This window comes from Amphiura filiformis, chromosome 7, assembly GCF_039555335.1.
Source record: "Amphiura filiformis chromosome 7, Afil_fr2py, whole genome shotgun sequence".
In the NCBI taxonomy this organism is placed as follows: Eukaryota; Metazoa; Echinodermata; class Ophiuroidea; order Amphilepidida; family Amphiuridae; genus Amphiura; species Amphiura filiformis.
The window spans coordinates 53,367,353-53,386,051 of NC_092634.1; the positions used below are offsets into that span (position 1 = coordinate 53,367,353).

The 18,699-nt window shown below is 34.7% G+C and overlaps 1 protein-coding gene across 1 annotated transcript; it reads left to right on the top strand.

The window, feature by feature from the left end:
- Positions 1-1,054: 1,054 nt before the first annotated feature.
- On the top strand, positions 1,055-14,601 carry LOC140157332 (alanine--glyoxylate aminotransferase-like). Its single transcript, XM_072180486.1, has 11 exons — positions 1,055-1,422; positions 4,558-4,750; positions 7,255-7,319; positions 8,399-8,499; positions 8,964-9,034; positions 9,506-9,590; positions 10,233-10,328; positions 10,806-10,875; positions 11,997-12,092; positions 12,288-12,416; positions 13,046-14,601. The coding sequence occupies exons 1-11, from the start codon at positions 1,156-1,158 to the stop codon at positions 13,154-13,156; spliced, it is 1,284 nt and encodes a 427-aa protein (XP_072036587.1). The 5' UTR covers positions 1,055-1,155; the 3' UTR covers positions 13,157-14,601.
- Positions 14,602-18,699: the final 4,098 nt, after the last annotated feature.

Below are 18,699 nucleotides of genomic sequence, written 5' to 3' on the forward strand. Positions count from 1 at the left end.
TAGTTGTGCCGTAACTTGACAAATATACTTAGTTTTCATGTTCATATATTAAGCTTTTAAGGGGGTCTGAGGGAGTTCAAATATAGTGCAAATGAAAGCAAAACGTTTTTACCTTCCGATTGTGAAAAAAATTATGTTGGGCCAATTTGGGCCAATTGAGTTAAGAGCGAGTAAAATTTACCGGAAGTACTTCGAATTCAGCTAAAATCTTTTCATCATCATTAAATTTCTCATTTTATAATAAATAATTATCAGTATTTAGGCCTAAATGATTATTAATATTATTAGGGGCCATCATTTTCTTTGGAGGGGGGTTCCAAATAGGCCTATACCGGGGGTCATAACTTTTGGAAAGAAAAATAGGGGTCATAGCCTAATTTAATTTTTCAAGAATCATGACCAAAATGTAGGGGGTCACAATATGACCACAGATATAGGCCTAATACAGATAGGGTGTTTATTTTATTCAAAAAGACTGATTTCAATGCAATTTTTTGGCGAAAATGACATTTTGATATTAAATTTTCTGAAACATGAGCACTTTCCAATAAACATTATAAGTAACTGCATTTAGCACCCCATTGAAATAAATGACCAGTGAAACAGACTTAACAATGTAATCAGCTTAGCATAATCAATATCCCCTGAAATTGCCTATTCAACAATAATTGGTCATAACCAACGTAGTACAAAAGATGCTTGGCTAGATCATTCTCCATTTATTTATATACCTCCATGAATATACCAACATGAAACAAAACTTTTTAATTCACTGAACCAAAACCTTCAACTTTGACATGGTACAAACAGCAGTGCTCAATTACGGTTTGTTTCGTCACAAACTATTTACCTAAAGTTATTTTGATGTGGCTAGTAATTCCAAGTACAATGCTATTTTGAGTCATGGCATGTATTACAATTAATATTAAAATGTCTAAAGTTAAATAAATAGCCAGTGTATGAGGTTATTTAGCATAACTAAAATACAGCATATTTTGTTTTGAGAAATACACACAACGTTCTAGAAACGCAACCAAAACAGATCAATAGATATCCAATTGTACATGCACCTGCTACGAATCACGCCAGTGATCTGAATGTTTGATTCCAATGATTTACATAGAAATTGGTAATCAGATCGATTAGTGCAAGGCCATGCAAGCATTTAGCAAGTTGAAGATAGCAGCAGGATTGCGTCCACGTTTACAGAATCTCTGCACAACCTCCAAAATGGCTCAGACACCAGCAGCTGGCGATGCGGAAGGGCCCAAAGAACAGTATTCGGTAGCCAAGGAGCTGCATTTACCCATGAATGTCCCTCGCAAACTTCTATTGGGTCCTGGTCCGAGTAATGCTCCACCACGAATTTTAGCAGCCAGTGCACTACCACTGCTTGGCCATTTGCATCCGGAGTTTCTCAAGGTTAGATTAGACTGCGGAACTCAGTCCTCAATGATAGTCAGTCATTTATCTTTTGGTCGTTATATGACTATCATTTGAGGGACTGAGTTGTTATAATATATCTTCCGAGGTGCAATTTCAGACAATAGCTGGGGATTAGTGGGGCAGAGGTTATCTATTGAATCCTTTCATGACCACTGAAGCATAGTCAAGTCTGCCAAGGACACTCGGCACAAATTGAAAGACCATCACAAAAGAATGCATGCATGTCAGGTCATCGACACCAATTTGGTGTTTGTTATGACACAAATTTTGTGTCTGTTATGCACCTCGAAATATGTACCTTAAAGTCTGTATCTAACTCTAAGGTTAGATATAACTTAGCGGTGGGCAAATGAGTAGCCTATTCAATATTTCCAAGCATGACAAGCCAACACTGGCATTGGCAAAGGCGAATTAGATCACGATTTCCCATTTCATGATTTACATTTAGGAATTCCTAGCCCATCGCCATTGGATGATTGATTGGTCATCAAATTGAATTCATATTCAAAATCCATGAATCACTCGGACTCCCTGGATATCCTAGTTCCAATAATTGGAACTCACAGCTCCGAACGTTTGACATGTTCGAAATTTGTAGTTATACGACTATAATGGATATCCTGATGGACTTTAGGCCCTTCACAATTAATTCTTAGTTTCCTGTTTCATGGTTGAAAACCAGGGATGAGGCGACTTTTAATTATTAATTATTAATTATCTTTTATTTTCTTTATTTTAAAATAAGTGGTCGCAACCTACATCAAGCCATTTTGACAAGGAGCATGCATTTAATTATTTTACTACTATGTTTGATTTTATACATAAGTAATGGTACAATTAGGTTCTATGTTTATTCATCATTATAGATGATATGATCAAAGTCAGAAAGTAGCAAATGGTAGTCATTAAAAGTTATTTTTAAAGAGAAAATCCAAAATATAAATAAAATAATTAAATATTTTGCAATTGTCTACTTTGGACGCGGGCGGGAAACAGGAAACTAAGAATCAATTGTAATTGGCCTTATAGCCCAACCTGAACATGATATACTTATAAATTACTACATTCCACATTTCCATTGCATTGGAATCAAGTGGTTAGAGGTGCCGGTTGCATGGTTGTGTTACCGGGTACTCAAGAACTCAGCTTCGAATTTGCTATCATTTTTCGGTCGGTCAGCATTGCCATTTTTTGCAATGAATGCTATTTATTCTGTTTAAAATGTTGAAATTTGGATGTTCCATGATTTACTCATGAACATTTATGAGGTGTAGGGGGCCTACGTGTAATCCTAATTTATCCAAATATTGTGAAAAATAGACCTGTACCGGAAAGTACAATGTATACAGTTTTAAGTAAACTACAAAGAGTGACTTGAAACTGAAAATTGAAGTAGATTGCAGATTCAACAAGAAAGTGCAGGCCGTATTGGAATACTGGTATATATTGAACTGCGTGAACGAATGTGCTCTGTTCTGTTGATCATTTTTTATTTTGACAAAGAAATTAAGGTTAGTGTCAATTGACCACCTTTATACAATGAACTAATGTGATTTCTGTTCAGTTTTAATGATCTTTATTTAGGTCATTATTTTGATGTCAGGAAATAGTTATGTAGGCCTGAAAATTAGTGTCAATGTACCATATCACCAAAGAAATTCTATTTCTATGCAGTTGATCATCTTAAATTGTCAATTACTTTGATGCCAGGAAACAATTATCTAGGCTTTTAAAAATCTTAGGATAATTAGTACCGTATTTAATTACTAATTATCAAAGTGTCATTTTGTGTCATGAAGGAGAATTCTGTGTGATGAAAATAATTTCCTATGGCAATTACACCTCCTGCGATTTCTGTTATTGGTCACTTTAATACAGACATTTTAAAAAGGACCCAGATGGTGATATTATCTTAATGTGTATCTTTGGAATCAAAAGATATTCATATCATATATGGTCATGTGTCATATGGTGGGGCATATTTGCGTTACAAGCACTGATTTTGATCATTTGTCCTCCTTTTCAGTTACATTGTTACATCTCTAAAACTATACATCTCACATCAACAAAACTATACATTTTTGGAAAGCTTATGTTCCAAGGAATCCAACTAGGCAAAAATTAAGTTGGTATACAGGGTGCATAAGAAAATATATAGGGTGATATCATAAAAAAAATTTATTGCATTTGCTACTGATATGGAATACCTCAAATATATAATCTAATTTTGTGGCAGGCAACACTATGAGCTTAAATAAAATGTATACTTTTGCCATGTTATGATTGACCAAAGTGGTGATACAGGGTGTGAAAATATACGTAACTTCACAAGTTCACACACAAAATGTTGATTACATTTTTGAAGATATTTTCTTTAGAGTGTATCCTACATTTATTTTAACTGCATATTTGGATTCCTGGGGTAAAAAGCTTTTCAAAGATGTATACTTTTCCTATCTTAGGGTGTATAATTCTCAAGATACAACAATTGAAAGCCAAAATGCATGTCGTGACTGAAAATCTTGGCATTTGTGTGTAAGGGAATAGGAAAAAATTGAGGTTTTTGTGACTTGCGATTCTCAGTGAATACTTGTTAACACGATTAGATAAAATTAATAGCTGAATATGAATAATGAATGATCAAGCTTTCATTTGAAGTATGATTTGCAAGTATAGCACACAATTTGGCAATGATATAATTTAAAATTCAAAAGGATTCCATGTCTCCCCACTACCGCTTATCCACTACCGCTTATCCACCAGGTTTATCTTCGTTAACATTTTGGTATTTTTCACTAATTAAACAAATTGGCATTCCAAATTCAGAAATATATTTGAAAATTAGAATAATCAGGCTGTATAATGAGCCCAAACTTGATGCAAATTGGACCAAGAATAGTCCTGTGACAACAAGTTAAATCTGAAAGAGGAGAGAAAAATGTAACATCACCAGGTATTTTGGGGTCCCACCATAAGACACGTGACCATATACAAACAAAATAGATTTAGCTCAAAATCTTCTATTGAACAGATATTTAGGTGATGTGTTCAATTATTTTGTTTGATGCCAATTGATGATAACACATAATGTATTCTATTGTTTTACCATAGGTCATGCATGATATTACAAGTGGACTTCAGTATGCTTTTCAGACCACAAATAAGTTGACTCTTGCAATCAGTGGAACAGGGCATGCAGGCATGGAGGCAGCCATGATGAATATCGCAGAGAGAGGAGAAACAATACTGGTAGCAAACAAAGGATTGTGGGGCGTACGCATGGCAGATCTGGCTGACAGAATGGGTATCATATATTGTTTGGTTTGATTTTTTGTGTCACATACTATATACATGTAGGAGGCTGCACTGCAGTGCTTGCATTTAGCTAGCGGTCATGTTTTTTGAGGTGGGACCCAATTGTGTCACATCTTGCAATTTGTCAAAAATCAACTCCTTTTTGTATTTCTGATTATATTTCAAAAGTTTTCACCTAAACTATGTAAAGTTATACATTTTTAGAAAGCATATATTGTCAGGATTACAAATCTGTAAAGTTTGAATGGATATACAGGGTGTGCCAAAAAATATACAGGGTGATTCCAATGTAAAGTACCAAAAAAATAACATTTCTTTACCACTCCAATATTTCTACATAGTATATTAAATTGGAAAATGAACTTGATATTTGAAATGTATGCAATTAGCCCTTTCATTAAATATATATAGTTTGCACCATATTTGTTAAGCCCATTGTGTTATACAAGGTATTAAAAAAGTTGTATTTAAATTGCTTAATTTAATGTAAAAGGGTCATTAATTGTAGCATTTGTAATCAAATGCACTTTGAATTTGGAAAATATATTCAAAATAGTTTAAAGAATTGCTATAATATCACATTTAAATATTTAATTCCCATAAAGGGTGTTCCAAAAATCAATATAAAGTAATTTGTAACAATGGTACATAGGCATATACATGCATAATTCTAAAGCCTACATCAACAAACTATTTAGCAATAACCAGAGATCAATATGTCATCAGATTAATCCTTTGACTGTAATAATCTCCTTTGAGAAGACATATTTATAGATATTTCAAAGATAAAACAATTTAAAAGTCTATCTATTTATGAAAACCTATCCTATATCCTGAATTCTATTGAATTGCATGACACACATATTCCACTGCATTAATTAAAAGCTTGTTAAATCCTTAATTACTAAAGTTTATTAAGATTAACTATTAAGCAATTATAGTTTGAAAGTTAAAAAAATAAGATAAAACTATGAAACTGCATTTTTACTTCTACTAGGCACCAAAGTGCATGAATTTTATTAATGCACACCAACTTCCCATTGGATTTACATAGAGCTCCTCCGCTTCCGGCTCCTCCACTTCCGGCACCACCCCTGACTAATTAACTTAATTAAGCTGTTGTAATTAATTAATACATTTATTTAATTGTATTTGTTATTAATTCATTAGATTAATAATTTATCTTCAAAATAAGACCAAAACCATTTGTTCATGATGAATTTTAGCAAAAATATAGGAATAAGGAGACAAAATGATCTAGCAAAATGTGACAGCACCACCTTTTTTAGGGTCCCAGTATAAAAAACATGACCTAGCACAATCAGGAAGATGAATTTGGTACCCCGGTGGGGTCACTCCCTGGCAGGGGGACGCATAGGACCGTTACCACAAGTACAAATTACCCCCTTTCACAGTCGATTTCAAGGACAAATCATGACATTTTACCCCCTGTTTTACTCCAAAACAAGGACAAAATGGTACTCTGAAACACCCCTATTTTTTAGATTGCGAGGACACATTTGCAATTTTGACCCTATTTCAACATTTCAAGGACAAGGCCAGCTATCCACGGGATCTGGAGAAAATAATAACCCTTTTTTTTTCAATTTCGTGGACATTTTTGCGATAAAACACCCCTATTTTACGAATTTCACAGACAATTTTGTCCGCGGACAGGCTAAAAAATGACCCCTTTTTCCGCGATTTTGGTAACGATCGTGCGGTCAGTATTGCAAGTTGAGTGAACCCACCGGGTTTGGTACCACCTTGCCACAAATCGGGGGTTTAGGGCAAGAAAGCCCTATCTGCAATAGCTGCCAGATGTTATATTTTGAAATAATTGTGCACAATATAGAATGCAGAATTGTCAAATATCTATAGGGCAGCTATTGCAGATATGCCCTTCTGGTCCTAAACCCTCGAAATATAGTTATTGTTGTTTTTTAATTGGCAAGTCATGGAATAAACATGGTATAATTCCACATTTAAAAAGTATGGAAATACAAATATTTTCATCCCATGTTTTACTGAGAAGCACCAAATCACCTGTGTCGGCTTCTCTAGAGCTTCATACAGTTGATCCTTGACTATACAGAAGATCATTTCTCCCATATTATGCAGGCATTTGGAATGCCCTGCCAGCAAATGTATATAGCTTCAAACCTGGATTTGCAAAGCTTCATGAGTAGGTTTTAAAATAGCTATCTTTGCACCAACTCGTCAGCATTACCAAATTAAATTTTTTTTAAATAAAGTACAGTACGGAACTATAATAAAGAATAAAATGTGCAGTAGCAATATCAACTTACACACTAATTGGAAGTTAAATATTGGACCATTTTATAACAGTGTTTGCTATAAAGTGTGAAACTTTGAGCTAATATGAAGAACTAGTGGCCCAGGACTAGTGGATACTCAGATTTGGGGTGGCATGAATATAGTTTGGTACTGGTTTATGGAATAAATGGTAATGTTTTCCACTTTCTTTTTCAGGTATAAATGCTCCAACAATAACAAAACCAATGGGTGAAGCTTTCACCTTGGAAGATATAAAAAAGGTTTGTACACTTACTCACTACAATGTATGATGTCAAGTTAGCTCAATCGATAAGGCGTTCGACTCTGGTGCGAGAGGTTGCGGGTTCGAACCCTGGGGGTGCCTAGTACGCTCACATGGAAAAATTGAGTTAGCTTGAAATCCCCCTGGACAAGGAACTCACTGCTAATTTGTCTCGTTGTAACCCGTATGAAACTTGGGGAGCTGATCCTGGTTACGATGGTTATTTGTGGAATGTATAGGGTGTGCGCTCTTGAAGCAGCAAAGTCCCTGAATTGTTGTTTAATGGTTTTAAAATGATGTGGGGCCGTAGTGGTCAGCGACAACCTGTAAAGTGTGCTGAGGCTTGTGGATCAACGTCTAGGCGTTGTGCCTGTGCGTAAGCGCACTATAAATCACTAAGCTTTTTTTCCTTTTTTCATGGGTTTCAAGGTTCCCTGCAATGTATAACATATTATGTAAGGGGTGTCAATGTGTGACACAATCAGACATTAATAATGAAAGTGAAATAAACATTATGCAAAAAAGGAGCGAAAAGCAAAAGCATAACTGGCATGTAGCAACCAAGTATGCCAGTGATTTCAACATCAGCACACTTAGGCAATAGAAACAAATAAGTTCAATCGACCATCGATGCTTGGTCGATCCTTATTATTTATGAAATCAATTAATTGACCATCAGTAATTGTGATAACATCTTAATGTTTGCCAGTTTTGGTATTGAAAAGTATAAATTTAACATTAAATCTGATTAGTTAGTTGTAGTTCATTAATAACAAGCATTGAAGCAGCATTTACGGTTGATCCAAAGATCAAACAAATTTGTTTCTGGTGCCTTAGGTACTACATATAACATGTCATATTTTATCAACCTCTGTGTGAGATGAACCCATTTTTGTTGTGTACAGATGTGTCATACAACATACATGTATATGGATCATGGGTTAGAATAGACTATATATGTACAGATATTTAATCCCAATTATAAATGGCATTATTTTCAAATCACATGAAGTTATGTAATGTGTAAGAGTCATTGAAATACGTCTATTAATTAATATGCTTAAAATGAAATTTCAGGGCTTAGAAGAACACAAACCAAGTGTGTTTCTAATAACTCATGGTGAATCTTCATCTGGTGTGTGTCAACCATTAGAAGGAATTGCAGACCTATGTCATAGGTAAGATCTAGAAACATTTACAATGTTTCTCATTTAGTTCTTTTTGGTGTACGCATAATATAGTCCATCTTTAACCCTAAACTCTGTAACCCTAATCCTTCACATAACCCTAAAATCAAAAAACAATTGTTTGATTGTCCTCGGCCAACTGATTCTAACCTGGAAAATCTGGAACAAAGGTTTTTACTCTACAAAAGAATACTGACCCTAATGTTGTTAACTCCAGAATTTTTTTATTTCAAATTTTTCAAGTTATTTTGGTGGTATGGCAAGCTACAGTCCTCTCTCACTCAAATTTACTTTGACCCTTTTCGGGCCCTTTGACACTTTTTGTATGTAGTCCACTCACTGTCAAATTTTCTTCATACTGTTTCTTAGCATAGACCATGAGTCCATGAACTACATACATCACTCTTCCAATGTTTTGATAAGTACCGGTAATTGATTTTATCTGTTATTTTCAGTCATAATTGCCTGTTCTTGGTTGATACTGTGGCAGCATTAGGCGGTGTTCCATTGTATGTGGACAAATGGGGTAAGTTTTATCAGTTAAAATTGATTTTTGCAGGTTATCAGAATACGCACCATTCTCAAAATAATCAGAGGGTGTACATCTATGACACAAGGCTAGTGGCACACCAGATTCTAAAGTAGCACCTTGAGTATCTATAGATCAATCCATCAAGATTTCACAATTATTTGAGTAAAAAGAAGTAGAAAAGGGGAAGTATTACACAATCCATACACTCCTTACGGGAGATATGACGGTAGATTTCAAGTTGAGTCACCCATTCAGATAATCCCATTTGAAATCCGCACTCCCTGTGTGGGAGATTTTAAAAGGTAATATCTTCCATGGGGATGTATGGATTTCAACTGGAATAGCCCAATTAATCATACTAAAGCTGAATATTCTTATGTTATGCTTATGACTGGACATAATCTATATCAGCATGAAGTCAATTTTAATTTCAGTTTAATTTTTTCCCCTCCTCTCCTTATACAGGTATTGATGTTGTTTACAGTGGTTCACAGAAGGTCATTGGTGCACCTCCAGGCACTGCACCCATTTCATTTAGCCCTAGAGCACAGTAAGTAATATGTGACAAGATCTGATGTTGCCAGGCCAAAGAATCTATTTTTCGAGATGTGGTTATTATCTTCACCACTTGCTCATAACATGCTTGATATTGCTGAAATCCTTCATAAAAAGTGCAGTGACTTGCAGTGTGATGCGCACAAGCATAAACCGACAGGCATCGGTACACTGTACAGGAATTAACTTCCCAATATGGTCCATGATACCACATAAGCCATTTATACAATCCTAAGCATACTTGGTTGCAAAGTTTCATTTGTTGGTTCTTAGCACAAAAAGGAAGGTTGATTCATCTGGTGCTGATTGGAGAAAAGGAATTGGAGAAAGAAGATTCAAGGCAAAAAGCAACTTTTCTAGACATTTGATGTGGTGCCTTCAGGAACTTTCCTATTACCAAGACCTAACTTTTGAGGTGGTTTGAATATTTCAAGGTGCAGATTATGGTATACTCTGTTCCTGCCGTGTTCAGAATCTCAATCATCAATGCAATCGTAAGCAAATCGTGCCAAGTATGATTGACATATGAAGTCAGACCCAAACAAGTCTTTTTAATTTTGTCTTCGATTATACCTCATTTGTCTATTTTTCTTTGTTATTAATGGTATAATCCTAAAATTCTTTTTATTTTCTTCAGAGAAAAGATGTCTCAGAGAAAAACTCGAGTGCCTTCTTTTTACTTTGATATGGCAGAATTAGGCAACTATTGGGGATGCGATGCTGGACCAGCCAGGTTTGTATTATGTGCAAATATTGTAATCATTTCACAACAAAATCATTTTATGGTTTTCTTTTTTCCTTCAAACAATGATGCTGATTGCATCATTTTGCATTATATTTTGGACTAAATTCATAGAAACTAGGCCTCCATTATCAAAGATGTAGCTGTTCTTTACTGAATATTCGAACGAATAACAAAAAAAATGGTATGGTTTAATATATTGTGCCTGGGATAAGAGTCAACAAGTATTTTTCAAAGTTGCTATTGGCCAATTTAATGTATGGATGGTAATTAGATCATGCTACAGCAGAAGAATGCCCTTCCATTGTTCAAATTTCAACAGGAATTTTATTGACTTGAGCCTATTTTTGCTTGAATGAACCCAAATTTTTCTTTCATTAATAACTAAATCATCTATCAATTTGCTCAGCAGTACCAACGTTTTTCTTTCATTGACTTGAACATTCATGACTCTGCTTCATATTTTAGATACCATCATACAGGACCTATCTCTAGTATGTATGCTTTACGGGAAGGTCTAGGAATGCTGGCTGATGAGGTAAGTTTCACACATGTAGACATAGTGTTACCTACACACTTAGAATGCAGATTTAACTTCATATAGGTCTATAGCTTGTATAGCATTCTAATAGTGAATTTTAAAACCAAACTGTTACTGATTAAACTTAAACCATGATCCCAAAATAGTACATTCCACTTCACAACTTTTAAACATTCAAAATTATTTAATAAAAACAACTGACTGGATATTGCCATACTTCAAAATTTCACACGTTGGCGAATGAACTTATTCACATTCTCCCACCAAGAAAGAGCACATTAATGTATTCTGCTCCTATATATGCCAGGGATGTATTAAGTAAGTGCAGCCTTCTTATACTTACATAATTCATAAAGTAATAAACCACCTGTTGCATGAGGATTGGTTCATTAATTCATTCATGTTTATTCAATAAGTACTCTATAAATATAAAAAGCGTTTCACAGAGATAAAAAAGCATGCATTACCAACAGCATACTAAATGTATATATTTACATTGTAGGTAACAGTGATAAGCTGGACCCGGTTAAAGATTGCAAATGTCAAATGTGTTTTAGATACCAGTGAATACCAAAGATAGCCAATAGAACATATCAAAAATAAAAGAAGAAATAAATATATAAATGTGACCCATCACATCGAAACAGACCACTTCGCGGCAAGCTTCATTGGCAGATAACAATGAAAGAAGATGAAAAAATATAAAGAAAATAAACAGAATTCTGAGCTTGTTTTGCCTCATAAAACATTTTTACTGTATCTGATTTCATCAAGTAAGGTATCATTTTTAAGCTAAAAATCAGCGGTTTATCCTAGTGTTTAAATCTCCATTTTCATTTCTGCCACAAGGTGGTCTGTTTCGATGTGATGGGTCACAAATATATAACCCAAAATTTTAATAAGAAATAAATATATTACACAGTAAATACCAGTAATCTAAGATTACTTTGGGAAATTGAGCCTGCATCAGCGAAAAACAGGATACACTTATTCAGATATCCAATAATTAGACAGATTTGCTTTCGTTTCAAACTTGTTAACTTTTTTGTAGGTGCTTACCTTAGGTTAGGACCATATTTATTGTGTTGTTTTACTGCTTTTTTCTTTTTCTTAATCAGGGTCTTGAAAGCTACTGGAAACGTCACAAAGAATGTGCAGAGATGTTACATGCTGGCTTAGAAAAGATGGGTCTGACACTGTATGTAAAAGACAAGGTATTGTAATTTTTCCTCCATGTTAAGAGTGATATTAGTTGACCTGTCTGGTCTATATTGTGTATTGTGAATAAAGTAGACGAAGTATAGGACTTGAATTAATCATATCTTTTGTAATACCTTTTTGAATATCTGAGTTGGTGATCGTAGATTTCTCTCTCTAATACAAGCTATTGTGACATGTTTATGTTACAGGGTCTTAGGTTGCCCACAGTCACTACAGTAGAGGTACCTGATGGGATTGATTGGAAAGAAGCAGCTGTGTTTGTGATGGGAAAGTACAAGATTGAGATTGCTGGTGGTTTAGGTGCTAGTGCTGGCAAAGTAAGTTTCAAAGCCTTTAAATGGACTTTCAGATTATTTTTTTTGTTCAAATTCAATCAAATGATCAAATTTTAATTTTAAGCCAAACAAATGAGGTAAAACAAAGAAAATTGCGATTTCATTCCTACAATGCTTGTATTAGCTCGCCGATCGCATGACATGTAATACTCAGTAGCGTAGCGTCATAGGGGCACGGGGGGCACGTGCCCCCCCTCCATCGATCTGAAATTTTTAAAAATCCCATAGGAAAATGGTCGAAAAACGGCTTGTGCCCCCCCCAATCAGACCCGGTGCCCCCCAACAATCGGATGACCCACGCTACACCACTGGTAATACTGCACAGAGCATCGTGCTCGACGTGTGTACACATAAGATGACATTTACAGGACATGTTAGCAAGCACTCGATCAATGAACTCTGAATACAACCGTGTATCTCCGGTTTTAATATAAAAACTTAAATTTTACTGTTATTAAATCACTACAGGCTTAGTCTTTTACGTGGTATTTTAGTACACCACTGGGCATTATAATTATGCACAAAGTAGAAATCCAAGTAAAATTGAGGGCGTTGTTGTGAAGCAAATCACACATTATGGCTTTAACCTATTATGTATTTTTTTATATCAGGTATGGCGTATTGGACTCATGGGACACAATGCCTATCCAGATAATGTGCGACTAGTCTTGAGAGCCTTGGAAGATGCTATCAACCATTGCAGAGATAAAGCTCAGCTCTAAGATATCATGGGTAACTGGAGGTGAAAATATTATTTGCCCAAATAATAAAGTGCTTCTAATAAATAGCTTTAAATTTAATGGAACGATTAAGGTGATATTAGACCAAGTCCACACTAGTATTTTTTTTGTCATCATGTCATAATCACTTCTGGATAACATGCCCACGCAATTGAAGTCGATTATGAATAAACATGACACAACAGCAAAATGCATACAATGTTGGAAATTTTCATCACGAATGATGACATGATTGACAACATTGAGGGGACACACAATACTAATTTCATAATACGATTGTAACATGATCGTAATCGATTGGAAAAAAAAACATACTCATGTGGACTGGGTCGTAGTCTGCATTCACAAAAGGAAACTTAGTACAATTGGACACTTTAATTCCCATACAAGATGGTGGTTAGTCTAAGGGAATCTGTGGTGCTTATGATATCAACCTTACAGATGAAGGATGGGGGACAGCACTTATTGAAATTATGAAATAAAAGTTACAAATCATGAAATGGGAACTAAACACTCAACATACAGTGTACATATATGTTGTCAATCACTGTGCTTGGATAACATTCCTTCTATGAAGTCAAACTTCATAGTTGACCTATGTCAAAATAATACTCATTCATTCTTGCCTGATTGTTTTGATAGAATTGTGTTTAATTTTTTATGATAAAATCATGTTTAATGTTCAAAGATATCCTTACAAATTTATAAAACATTGTGGTAAATTTTGTCACTGCAAAATATTCTTGATTTGGGATGCAAAATGAATTTATGAAAAGTTACTGTAAATCTGTTTTTCTCTTTATTTCCTCTACATTTCACATAAGGATAATCATTGGAACCTGCAACTCAATATGAGCTTTATAATGAAAGCGACTCTGTGTGTGATACAAAGTTCTGTTAACTCAGCAAAAAATGTTCTTCCATGATATAGCCTAATTCGTTGACAAACCAATTGTGGTTTGTTATGGCCAAGATTTTAAACTGGGGAACAATTTTAAAGGAATTTTGATTTTTTTTAAACACAAATTTGATGTAAACACAAAAAATGACTCCAGATAGACATTTATATTTAGTTTTTTGTTCTGTTATTCAAAATTGGGTGTTTTTTTGTGATTTTCTACAACTGAGAATTTTTTTCAAAAAATTCAGATGAATTTGTCAAGTGTATTTGTACTTTAGACCAACAATTTAGCAGTTTTGAGGCCCAAAAGTTTCCTTAATTCCAAGGTTAAGACAAACCTTATAGCAGTGGAATTCAGAAACAAGACTTAGTGCCACTGCCATTGCATTTTATCAAAGTGACTTATCATCTTAAAGGGGGGTAACCCTATTGGTTTTGGATATGGATTGTCTTTAAAATTACATAATAATATCAAATATCGCCTCCTTTATGCTGCTTTGTGAAAAAACGAGAGCATTTTCAGCGTAAATGTGAATAAATAGCCAAATTGCAATCCAATACCTTGGTATACGTGAATTGCATTCTGGGCAGGCAATGACGAATGCTGACATGCTGTACAATGCCCGGCCCGTATTGAACGGAAAATTTTTTTTTTTTTCGTACCGTTTCAGAAAAAAAGGAAACAAAATATATTTCCCCTTGCAATATGTACATTTCAAATGAATATAAAAAAGTTTGGGTAAAATGGAGAGGAAAAAACCCTTCCGAGACCGGGTTTTGAACCGGTACCTCTCGGGTAAAAAACAAACGCAGCTAGTCAATTGAGCTATTTAGCACAACACGCTTACCGTTGCCGTTTTCATAACTATATCGGCGCACCGTCTTGCGGTGACTGATATTTCGTTCATAATTCCCTCCCAGAATTCCAAAGTATTTACCATTGTTTACAAACTGGTATACCTGTAAAAACCGCTGTGATTCATGATTTCTCCGAAATACATCGACTTGGGCGTCAAATTTCAGGATAGTAATGAGAAAAATAGTATCTATTATGTGATACCAAAACCTCATCAACAATGAAAAAAAATCGGGGGATGATGCTGTCGATCGGGTTACGGACCTTTAATGTAACTGAGAGCATTTTTCAAAGAAAAGTGTTCTTTTATGTTATCTGGTGGACTTGTCCTTGTTTAAATACGGTAATTTTCCCCATGTCACACATTAGGGCTGATCCCCGGGGCTGAATGCATTTTTAATGCTCATATTTGCTATGATAATACCATGTAAGTCTTTTCTGGAAAACAATACTATATGGCCTGGTATCGTGAGCATAGCATTATGCATGAGTCAATGCATCTGCTTTCTCCAGCTCGTTTCTGTTTTTAATTGAAATTTTCATCTGAATTTGAAATGCAAAGGATTTACACTATGTGTTTTTATTATAGTAAGATATTGTGACTACAAATGTATATTTAATTATACAATAGTAGTATCACCAGTACTACACAAGTGTTTTCAGAATATTTACTGTTATTTGTACAGAAGTTCATCTGTAAGAACATATTAGGCACAAAAGTCTATATTTTTTCACTGTTAAGCAAAAACATTATCTTGTATGCATAATATATTAGTGCCAGTTTGCCTGAGCTCCCATTTAAAAAAAAATATATAGTAAAGTCTGATTGAGATGTGAAATGTGTAGTTCTAAATAAATAGTGAAAGTATTATACCTCATAAATATATAACAGTCAGTGTTCATTTGGCCTTATCTCATAGTTATGTGAAATGGCTTATAAGTAATTCATGACATTCCCCATAGGAAGCATTTATAGCTTGTACATGCAGTATACCCTATAGGCCTACAAGTCTTATGAGTGTATTATACAGGGAATAAGTACAGCTTGCCCATGTATGTATATCCCCTCTTGACTTATGTAAAGCGAAATGTATCGTATTACATATATGTAGTCTGCGCTTCAACCCATGTTTGATATAAAATTGGATCGGTTGAGCCCACATATATAGGTCGAGCTACGAGTTAAAAAAATATTGAGCAAAACATAGTCAAGCCCATTATTTCAAAACTCGTAGCAAGAGCAGTAAATATTCGGCGTAAAGCATCCAATTTGATCAGTATTATGTTTTGGATCCCAATATGTGACACGATCAAGGGAAATGAGTCTCTGTGAAATTCTTTTGTGTTATATTGTTTTTAGCGATTGATAAATTGACATAACTTTGCAAAGAAAGGTCGTATTAACATGGGGTTTTCAGTTTATGAAAGCTCTAAATGTCCTCTTTAGAAACAAATGTAAAACTCATTTTCGACCAGGGTCGACATGTGACTCATCCCCCTTGATCATGTCACATATTTTCACACAGTTGGATTCATCAAAAATGCTTAATACTGGATAACTATTGTTAAGTACTTGTACTTTTAGATGTTTTGTGCCTTTTTAGTAAAAGAATACTATTTAATGAGCACTTAGCATAATTATGAAGGAAGTTCAGATGCAAAAAGCGATCTATCCATTTTCTCAATTTTAGATAATGGGCAAATATATAACTCATCAAATATAAAGAACATAATAAGAAAATTATGTGCTGATTTTGATCATACTTTCAAAAATATGCATTAGAATATTGAAAGTATGGTGTCAATTTCAAGCTCACATACTAGAACTAGCATATTATAGGGCAGATGTTGGTGTCCTTATCGCAAATAGGTGGGTTTTATCACCGAAGGTTTAATATGAAAATGTTACAGACAACATACAGCAATTATTTTCTGTTGACTGAAACTAGCAGTCGCAGATATAGTTTAAGTTTTAGTGTGATATCATCAGGTATTTTAACAGATATCATTCCTGCAGTAACATGAATATGAGATTTTCAGGCTCTTGTCTCTGTCAGTGATGTTCTTGCTATTAATTTATCCCAGTTTAATTATAAAGATAATTTGAAGAGAAAAATATCAGGGTAGATTGGTATGAGTCAAAAACGTTTGTCACAATGGGCTCTTCCTGTTGAAATCCATGTTACACCCTCTGTTTCCACACAGGGAGTGTAAATTTTCTGATTCCACACAGGGAGTGTAAATTTCAAATGGAGTTAGGGGGCTGGCATTTTCTTCGGAAGGGGGGGTCCCAAATATGTCGGTGACTGGAGTCGATTTTTTATGACCCCCCTATATCGTGGGCAAAATTTTTACGCCCCCCATCGTGGGTCAAAATTTTTATGACCCAAGAAATATTATTCATTGCCGGAACTTAAGAGCGAAGAAAGTGCTCGGAGTGTGTTAAAATTTTTATCGTAAGTGTAAAGAAGGCGTGCGGAGCGAAAATTTTGAGTCACCAGCCTTTAAATTCTATAACCCCCCTATTTTGGGTGTTAAAAAATTATAACCCCCCTTATTTTTTGGTCTGAAAATTCTATGACCCCCCCTGTATTTTTGGGACCACCCGCTTCCGAAGAAAATGCCAGCCCCCTTACCCACTAGGTTATCCTATTAGAAATTCACACTCCTTGTTAAGATCACTTCTTCCACAGGGGTGTACAATGTATAAATTTCAACTGGAATAGCCCAGTGGTCCATTATAATCAATTAACTTAATTACGCACCGTTTAGTTTATTCATTATTTACATAGAATCCATCATAAACCATCCCACCAGAAATCCAATTTATTATTTCCAAGATCATAATTTGACAAGTATGCAAACTATGTCAATACTTCTGTTAATGATTATTTTTGATACATTGTAACACGATGTAAGAAATAAACTGTAATTGTATACCCCATTTGTGAGTTGGTATGACGTTTTTATGTGGTCTTACATGTTCTTTTTTACCACCTTTTGAAATGGGCATCACCTTCAAAGCCGGGCTTCTAAGTTTTGTAGGAATCATGACAATCATGATGTCCAAAACTATCCAATTAACATCTGCAATAGAATTGTTGTATTGATAGCTGAATATTATTTTGTATATTTGTATTTAGTTTCCATGTTCTGTTACAAAGGCAGTTCTCACTATAACCACAACTGAACTGAACCCTGGGGAGTTTAACCGGTTTTCACAGTTCATGAATATATTGAAATTGTGGAATCCCCATTTAAGACAAAATGGTGATTTTTTTCTGGAGGCTAAAACGACCCTCATTTTGAAAATATCACCAAAAGCTTGAAAAATCTGACCAAAAAAAAATTGATGAGCGTTTTTTTGTTTGGTTTTTTTTTTCTGTTTTTTTAACAAACTATTTTTAAAAAGTTCTGAGATTTGTTCAAAAACAATTTCAGTTTAAAAAACCCCGCCAAATCTGCGTCGGTCGAACACGTTTCACTCTATTTTAGCTTGAGAGTACATGTAAAAAACCCAATAAAATGTGATGTATATCAGCAGAGAAAACTGTATTAATACACTTTTTACATATTGTCTGATATCAGGTATATCAGTTCGAACACGACTCGCGCGGGGGGCACTGATGGAAAAATAATTTACGAGGCCATGACTTGTGAGTATTGTTTTCATTCAGAAGAGAGTCATCGACCAATGCTTTGAAATTTATTAAGTTTATCATGTTTAGAGCTCAAGTTTGTCTAATGCACATGCATTGATGCCCGGGC

What these genes read in the sequence shown, in the direction of transcription:
- LOC140157332 (XM_072180486.1), top strand. Translation starts at nt 1,156, where the DNA reads ATGCAAGCATTTAGCAAGTTGAAGATAGCAGCAGGATTGCGTCCACGT. An exon ending in ATTGCAGACCTATGTCATAG is followed by an intron (nt 8,500 to 8,963) that starts GTAAGATCTAGA and finishes TGTTATTTTCAG; the next exon opens with TCATAATTGCCTGTTCTTGG. An exon ending in CACTGTATGTAAAAGACAAG is followed by an intron (nt 12,093 to 12,287) that starts GTATTGTAATTT and finishes TTTATGTTACAG; the next exon opens with GGTCTTAGGTTGCCCACAGT.